The sequence below is a fragment of the Copadichromis virginalis genome, linkage group LG13 (genome assembly GCF_057382275.1).
Source record: "Copadichromis virginalis isolate Kocher_CV1m ecotype Utaka linkage group LG13, C_Virginalis_male_GT1.1, whole genome shotgun sequence".
Taxonomy (NCBI): domain Eukaryota; kingdom Metazoa; phylum Chordata; class Actinopteri; order Cichliformes; family Cichlidae; genus Copadichromis; species Copadichromis virginalis.
This window is the reverse complement of record NC_140630.1, coordinates 2,796,571-2,805,607: the sequence shown is the minus strand read 5'-3', so window position 1 is coordinate 2,805,607 and position 9,037 is coordinate 2,796,571. Positions and strand designations below refer to the sequence as shown.

General features: G+C 42.3%; 1 protein-coding gene across 1 annotated transcript; it reads right to left on the bottom strand.

The window, feature by feature from the left end:
• Window positions 1–4,563: 4,563 nt before the first annotated feature.
• Window positions 4,564–8,572, bottom strand: foxg1b (forkhead box G1b). Its single transcript, XM_085476933.1, has one exon. It carries the CDS (start codon window positions 8,486–8,488, stop codon window positions 7,307–7,309), a length of 1,182 nt encoding a protein of 393 aa, XP_085333059.1. The 5' UTR covers window positions 8,489–8,572; the 3' UTR covers window positions 4,564–7,306.
• Between the last annotated feature and the right edge of the window lie 465 nt (window positions 8,573–9,037).

The following is a 9,037-nucleotide window of genomic DNA, read 5'->3' as shown; positions in this document are numbered from 1 at the left end:
TGGTTCTGGGGAGTCTTTTACTGATTCGGGACCTGTGAGTGTGTCAGTGTGTGTTGGGTGTGACATCACTCGCTCAGGCACAATTACATCATTAGGCACCCTCCTCCTCCTAGCCCCCCCGGGGCCGTCCCAGCTGCCAGAACAAGTGAGCAGACCAAAGTGCTGCGCTGACCTAAATTCTCCCAGAGAGACTCCTCTTAAAGCTGCAGGGACACAGACGCACTCTGAGACAGGAAGTCAGAGACCGAGACTTCCTCCGTCTCAGATGTGTTTAAGGATGAAATACTTCTGAGGACAGGAAACACCTAAACACCTGTCCGAAGAGCCCATAAATCAAAGAAGAGAAGCCTTTTCTCTGATAGCAGTGAAACATGAAATACACTAAAACCCACATTTGTGTGTCAGTCGGCCTTTTTGACTTCATCTGATGTGTGAAATTCTCACGAAATCTAATCCACTGATTCAGGTTCCCAAAGAAAAACAGCCGTGTCACTTTTATTTCCTCACACCTGTTCAGGTGTCCACACAGACACAATGTCCACTCTGAGTGGAAGCGATCATTTTGATCATCACATTACTTTTGTTTCAGTTCATTGCTGGGTTAAGTTTGCACATCAGATTTGTTTGGTTTTATGGCCCCGAACTACTTTCAAAGATTTTACTGCTGAAGGAGGTCGAGGAGAACTAAGCATGTGACACAATGAGCAGGAGAGCGTGGGGGGGGCAGGCGAGGAGGCCATGCTGCAAGTCGGCTACGAGCTAAGCTAAGCTAGCGAAACAGTAAAGACAGTGAGTGAAAACTTTAGCTTTAAATCAGGTAGTGAGTACACAGAGAGAGTGCTTCAGAAGCACGTGAAGATTATACTATGAAATAACAGGTTATCTATAAGCTTTTAATTAGATATCTATGCAGATAAGCTACACAAAACACCACTGTGTGTTGGAACAGGAACAGGAAGTGATACTCTAGCGCAGAGAGAGCGAACACCACCAATTTAATTTACACAGTGAGGTTTGGGCACCAAATGTTTGAGTCTGCTTGTTTACTCTAAAAATCTAATATTTCATAAACGTGGATTTTTGATCTGTGCCGGGTTGAAAGTCTCACTTTAACTCAGACACTAAGTCCCGTCTCCTCAACTGCAGCACGGACATTTTGGTTTCAACATATTTGCTTCCACATCACATGTGACATGTTTGTACAAACATCTTTGATATTAACGTTTGTGATTTTCTTCTGTTGCTTCTTCTTTTATATCATTGTAAAAGGAGATTAACACAAACTGTTTCCTCAACCTAACCAATGATGTTTAAATCAGACTAAATAAAACTCAGAAGATAATGGATCCATGTGAGAGTTAAACTCCAGTTTTCTGGTTGAAGTCTCGCAGATTTATCATCATCTCGACTTCGTCGGTTAAACTGTTAGTGGGCGACGGTAAACAGGGTCAACACTAAAAACAACCCACAGACGGATCTAGAGTCCACGCTAATACTACCTGATGCTGTCACACACACATCTGACAATCCTAGTTCCTGATTGGTCTAACCTCTCGGTGGTCAACGGTAATAACACCCCCCCAAATCCTGACGGACACAGTTCCCTCACCCGACTCTGTAGCTTACAGATTGCAGGAGTGCATAAAACGGAGCAGTTTGGGGTCATTATTTTTGTTACTGTTACCATCATGACTGGTGCACATAACTTGGTTTCTCAGTGCTTATAGTAACTTGAGATTCATTTATTGAGTTTATTTCATTGTCCTGACTGTAGTCTGGGCACCTGGCTGATTAACATACAGGTGGCCGCATGTCTGTTTTTGGTGTTTGTCTTGATTTTGTCATCTTTACTGAAAAACTAACATTTTGTAGTTTGTTTGTTTTTTTAATCAGTTACAGACTTTAAAGGAACAGAGTATCTACGGGTCCTCAAAAAGCAACAGAAGGTCATAAACATCATCTTAAATTCAGTTTGCATGGCTCTGAAATGCTTTCAGTCACTTTATTTAAATCAAAAGATTTACAGCTCGATTGGCTGTGATTTAAAAGAGGTGATGGTAACAGTTGGCTAATAAGATCCGTTAGCTAACCATTGTTGCTCACATCAAATAAAAACATTAATATATAAAAATGCCCAGGTGACTTACACCCAGCAGGCCTCCGGGTTAACAATGCGACAGTGAAGATGATGAAGGAGGCCACGTTAGCTTTTACGTCTATAAAACATTTCTACTCTAACTCAGGACTCACAGTGTGTTTTTTAATCACAGGCCTACCTACGTTCACTCTCACACTCCAGTGGAGGCATCAGGGGTCACTCGAGGTTCAGCGTTTTGCCCAAGGACACTTTGCACACAACCCACTCGACCCTCTGATCCCCCTCTGCCCCCAAAGCACAACAACCAATGACAGCAAGCATAACTCGGAATAAAGGTGGAAAAATGCTAACAAGGCAAACTTTGCTGTGTGTGGATGCTATTTCAAATTTACTGATTTAATTTAAACTCAGACCACTGAAAAAGTGTAATATTGATCTCATTCACTGAGTTAATTTCTTAAATTTCACTTTTAACAGTGTAAAAAAACAAGCGTTGAACTTATCCACAGGTATGAGATATGTGGATATAAAAGGAAAAATAACAATACTGTAAATCTACTGTGATCCGGAGATGGCTCAGGCTAAATGCTGGACTATCATAATATCACTATTACGATTATTGTGGCAAAAATAATTCATGATAAATGTATTTTTACAATATCACAATAATTAAAACATATAAACTGCTTTGTTGTGTTGTGTCTCGTTTTGTGTTGTTTGTAACAAAAAAGAAAAAATTACATGTTATTACTGTGTATTAATAATGTTTAATTTATAATAATAAAAGTTTAGTAAAGTGAGGATTAACTTTACAAAAGTGTACAAAAAGAAGAATGACTATTATTTTTTTAAAACATCACAATACAAAAAGAATTTACAAAAACATTATTGTGATTTTTTTTTAGTGCAAAAGTCAAATTCATCTTTAACTTCATTGTTTGTGTCTAATTTGGAACAAAAACCCTCCAAAAACAAATAAAAAGAATTCACAGCAACAACATTATTGTTTGTGTTATAAAAAATTATCTTCAAAATTAGATTTTTATCTTAAACCTGAAACGTCTTTACCAATAACAATAACACGACACTACAATTATTGCAAAATAACTTATTCTAATGATATTATTGTGACACAAAATATCACCGTAGTGTTAATCTTTACCTTTATTATGTGTTTTTTTTCTCCGTTTGTTTTGGAAAAGTGTAACACTACAAAAAGTCACAATAATTTTATAAGGTCGTCTCAGTAAAGCCGACATTTAATCCCTTTAAACAAATGTTATTCTGTTAACCTGCTGAGCTTCATTCTTTTCTCCATTATAATAATTTTGATATTGTTCAGTGAATTTCAGGTTCTGAGAAAATAAAATGTTTCACAGCTGCAAAAATAAACACAAAGATTAGAATCTACATTTACACTCACGTCTGAATTCTGTTACATTTTTATTTTAAACATCCATAAAACACTAAATCTGCTTTAATCAAACTCCCATTTACATTTGAATTTCCTCTCATTTTAGTCTTTTTTTTCTGAGTACAGCTGAATGAGCGGCTGAACACACACACACACACACACACACATCATGTGACTTTCGACTCAGCAAAGCCCAGGCTGTGTGTAAACTGACTGGATGCACTTTTTCAGACTGAACTCAAACAACAGAGAAGAAAACAAATCATAAAGCAGCTGAAATAAACCTGGAATCATCAAATCATGAAAACTGGCCTGTTCAAAGTAAAAGTTATGGAGCTAAAGAGTCAGTTTGAAAACCCTCCTGTTGACATCAGTGTTAACACAGAGAGCTGTGAAGGAGCCTCCGCGCAGCCGAGAAAACAGAAGAAAGAAATGTATAAATATGTGAGTGTGAAGGCCAAACGTTCAAAATGAAAGAGGTAGAAAGACACAATAATATTATTAATGACCATATATCTATATATATATTTATCTATATATAAAATTATCTATATTACTGCAAGTAAACCTGTTTTTTTCAGACTTTATGCACAAAACGTTAAACATTTCTGGAAAAACCGTGGGGACAAAAAAATCATAGAAACATAAATTAGGCCAATAAACAGGCCTCATAATAACCCTAAAGGAACCAAAACGGTCAAATAAGTCACAATACAACTAAAAACTGCAGTTAGCATGACTAAATCATTTATCAAATAATCAATTTAATACTAATATCAAATAAAAATATCTTCCAAAAGCTCCCATGTGATAAATGCACACCTGACTTATGATTTAGTAAATAAAAATATAAAAAATAAATAAAATATGCAATTCACTATGGAGCAAATCAAAGTCTCATAAAAGTTTAAAGAAATGAAAAACAATAAAAACAGCACGTCAACTGAAACAGAAATTCATTCACAGCCTCAGTGACGCGTCTGTGTGCGCACTTTGAATAAAAACTTATTGCTTTGTGATGTTTGCACACATCATCAGGCAGAAACTCTGCTTCAGGTTATTTCATCCTTTTTAATCAAGTTTAGTTTCTCTGGAAAAATAAAACACAGACAGCAAAGAAACAGACATTACAGACTTTGTACAACTGAGTGATGTCTAACTACAAAAGTGCAAAAAAAGAATAAAAACCAAACAAATCCCCAAAAATCAAAAACAATTTTTACAAACCCAGAATGAAAAAAGTGACAGAGAGAAAAACCGAGCCGACAGTTTCCCCCAAAGTTTCCCCACAGACAGACCTGCAGTGTGTGTGTGTGTGTGTGTGTGTGTGTGTGTGTGTGTGTGTGCGTGTGTGAAGGTCAGCGTCTTCTGAGCTGCATGAGGCTTTTATTTCACCGAGGTTACATAAGTTTATATGTTTGCACTGTAAAAAGTAACAATAAAAAACAAAGTTGGCGATGTGGGGGGGGGTGGCTTCCTGTTTCCTGTGTGCGCACTCAGCTGTTTGAAGGATCCAACCTGCAGCTCATTTACACTCAAAATTCTAAATTCTGTTTATTTTACAATAAAAGCCCAGATGTGAAACATTATGATCCATATGTTTGCTTCCTGTTTTGAAACGTTCTCACTTGGATTTATTTCCTTTTTTTCTCTCTTTTCTGAAATTAACACCACGTTTATATTCGACTTTTAAAATGATCACAAGCATTTTGTTGCATTTTATTTTTGAAAAGCTGCTTTTACTTGGATCCACCTGAGATCTGAGGATCAATACCACAGTGATCGGGACTGATTGTCAAACGCTGCTCACGTTTAAAGTGAAGAATCGGCGGTTAGATTAAAAATAATTTCTCTTGATTAAAAATGTTTAAAAGTGTCAAACTCGCTCCTTTTTTCCTTTTGTTGGTTTACGTTGTTTTATTTTGTGAGCTAAAATATTTTAGAAACATATTTACTGAGGAAATTGAATCAAATCACATCTGTATATAATAATACGTCCACGTGGCTCCGGTGGAAAGACATTAGCTTTTTTTTTTTTTTAAATATAAAAAAGTCATAAAGAATAAAATTTTGGACCATGTGTTCGACTAAAGTCACAAAAAATACTTTAAAATATTTTTCCAAATAACAAAAATGTGCAAAAACCTGGATTTTAATATATAAAGTTTTTTACATTTATTTTCCACATCAGCTTTTATTTTCACTAAAGCCTCCCTGTAGCGTGCGCGTGTGTGTGTGTGTGTGTGTGTGTGTGTGTGTGTGTGTGTGTGTGTGTGTGTGTGTGTGTGTGTGTGTGTGTGTCATCTTAAATGTTAAATATATGCCCCTCCCTTCCTGCTGAGGTCAGCTGACCAACATTTTCCACATGAGAAACTTTCTGATGACTTTATTTCTCCGCAGAATATTTTTTAAAAAATAAGTTGCATATATATGATTTCAGTTGGCCTGAAGCATCTCCAGTTTCATTGATTGTCATGCACGTTTTTAACTCTTCCCACGCCTCCGACTCCTCTGACTATTAAATTATTCGTTTTTTTAATGGCTGTCTCCTAAAGGTAACATAAAGTGACTCCATGGCTGTGAGGACGCTCTGATTTTCGTTCATTTCATTATTTTAAACTCTTCTCTAATCAAAAAGAAAAAAAACATTAGAAAAGAAAAAAATCTGGTGAAAAAAGTTTTTCATATGACCAAAGCTACATGTAAATAGGCCTTTATGTGTGTGCGTGTGTGTGTGTGAGGGCCTGATGCTTGTTGGAGCCCCTTAAAAGGAAAGAAAATAGTCCCAGCAGCAGCACAGAGGCCTCAAGCCTCCGCGGGTCACTTAAAAATGTTCTCCAGGAACCAGAGCGGGTCAGCGGGCCAGAAAAAAAGCGAGAAGACGGCAGAGAAAGTTAAAAGAAGAAGAAGAGGGGCTGTGCGGCGGCTCTGAGCGCACATGCGCAGGAGCTTTTACGCTCATTCAGGCCTTTACGCACAAACACACACACACAGCAAAATAAACGGAGTGAACAGTCTGCGTGTTGATGCTGAACAAAAAAACGTGTTTGCATAATTTCAGCTGAAGAGTTTGTTCCAAAAACATTTACACACTTTTCTGGATTTAGTGATCACGAAGGTCGAAAAATACATCGAATTATTTTTGGAAGGAAACTCTTCACACAGAGCGGCTTTAACACCATTATTTAATCGCATTGTTCTAATTCAGAGGTCAAACCTGAGATATGATTTGTAGGCTTCTGCTTCCTCTCAAAAACCCTGATCGTTTCCAATTTTAAGGCTTTGTTCACGTGTTTTTCCTCCCAGTAAAACACAAAATAAAAGTTTTGATTGTCTCGTTTTTTTCCTCCTCGATTGTCTCAAAATTCATAAATAATTATTAACCCTGTCGTATTTCCAGCCCCACCCCTCGTTTTCCTTAATACTGAAGCGCAAACACTGACGAATAGAATTTAAATACAATAAATACAAAACATAAATAAACGACAAACAAAGTACTGAAAATCTTTGTACAAGATATAAATAGTTTGAAATATACTTATAGCGTTACCTTTGGCAAGTCTAGTTTACAGTTGGACGACCGGCGGTAACAAAAGTTTCTCCCTTTTAAAGTAAAGATGAAGCCGAGCTGTGCATCGCACTCCGTGTGGCCAGAAGTCTCGCTTCATTTATGGATTCATACACACATTTCTGATGTTTACCACTTTCTATTTGCCCTTAACGTGACGTCTGTGCGTCCTCGTCCCGGCGCAGTCCACGAAGCCAGGGTGTGTGGGTGTGTGTGCGTGGGGGGGTCAGTTTAGGAACGCGTTAGGGGTCACCCTCTTTTGGTGGGACAGCACCCCGGGGAACCCCGCGGACACACCGGGGGAGAAGGCCGGTAGCGAGCTGTTTCTGAGCGAGTCCGAGAGCAGCGCCTGTGGGGAGCCGCCGAAGCCCGGAGCGCCCTGCGGGAGGTGAGGAGGCGGCGGAGGAGCCGCGGGCGGCGGGCCGCCTCCCCCCCCCGGCGGGGCCGCCGAGTGCTGGCTCCCTGACACGAAGTATCCTGGCTGACCGGACAGCAGCCCGACCGGCGACGAGCTCATCCCGTAACTGTTCGTCAGGCCCAGCGGCAGCGAGCGGCCCAGCTCCCCGTTACTCAGCTGCTCCACGGCGGGCAGCAGCGAGCCGTAGCCGGCCGCCTGGTTCAGGAAGCCGGCGGACGAGCCGTTGTAGTGCGGGTGATGGTGGTGGTGGTGCAGGGACAGGAACGGGGACAGCTGCCAGTACAGCGGGTTGCTGCTCCGCTCGTTGATGCCCAGCCCGAGAGGGGCGAAGCGCAACCCGCGCTTCATCGCCAGCTTGCCCCGAGAGGTGGCGGAGCGCCGGCGGAGCTTCCCGGTGGTCCCGCCGATGAACACGTCGTCGCTGCTCGGGTCCAGCATCCAGTAGTTGCCCTTGCCCGGGTCGTCGTAGTGCCGAGGCACCTTGACGAAGCACTTATTGAGGCTGAGGTTGTGCCGGATGGAGTTCTGCCAGCCCTGCTTGTGCTCTCGGTAGTACGGGAAGTTCTTCATGATGAACTCGTAGATGCCGTTGAGCGTGAGCCGCTTCTCGGGGCTCTGCCGGATGGCCATCATGATCAGCGCGTTGTAGCTGAACGGAGGCTTGTCATACTTCCCGTTTTTGCCGCCGCCGGTGTTCTGCTCCGGTGTCGCCTTGCCGCCGTCCCCTCCTCCGCCTCCCCCTCCGTCCCCCTCCTCTTCCTCCGGCTCCTCCTTGCCAGGTTTCTCCGGCTCTAGAAGCGTGGAGGCCGCAGAGTCCACCTCCGGGGGGTCCAGAGACTTCTCGCAGTCGGAGCCCGGGGAGAGACACGGGGCTCCGTGGATCGCGACCGTCGCGGAGTCCGCACGCTCGCACTTGGAGGGCAGCAGGAGGCTCTTGATGCTGAAGGAGGAGGACCGGTGCACGGTCGGCGGGTCTTTTACATCCTCCATGCCCGGTGGCGGCTCTCCCGACAAAACCAGGAATAAATAATAAAAAAAAATGAACAACCACAACAACAACTCCGAGGTCCTCCACCTCCGTGATCCGAGAGAGAGACAGAGAGGAGAGAGAAAGGAGGCTCAGGATGAGAGACGCATGGATGGAGAGAGAGAGAGAGAGAGAGAGAGGGAGGGAGAGAGAGGGAGAGAGCGTGGCGTGGATGTGGAGAAATTAGTAATTAAGGAGGTTCCGACGACATCACGGAGAGGAGGAGCTTCTCCAACTTGGTGATTTTGTCAACAAATCCTCTTTTCTCCTCCTCTCGCTCTCCGCGCGCCTCCGTCTCCAAACCTCCGACCTTTCCTGTCTCGAGCCTCACAAACCTGTCACTTCATCTGCTCCCCTTTAATCTCTCTCTCCCCATCGTTCCATATTTACGCGCGCGCGCACAGTTCCCTCCACCTCTTGTGTGTGCGCCAAGCCCGTGCGTAAAAGCGCACGTCCGCTTATGGGTGTGCGCGTGCGTAAAAGCGCACGGGCAGTCGGGGCTTTGTTTTCTC

What these genes read in the sequence shown, in the direction of transcription:
- foxg1b (XM_085476933.1), bottom strand. Translation starts at nt 8,488, where the DNA reads ATGGAGGATGTAAAAGACCCGCCGACCGTGCACCGGTCCTCCTCCTTC.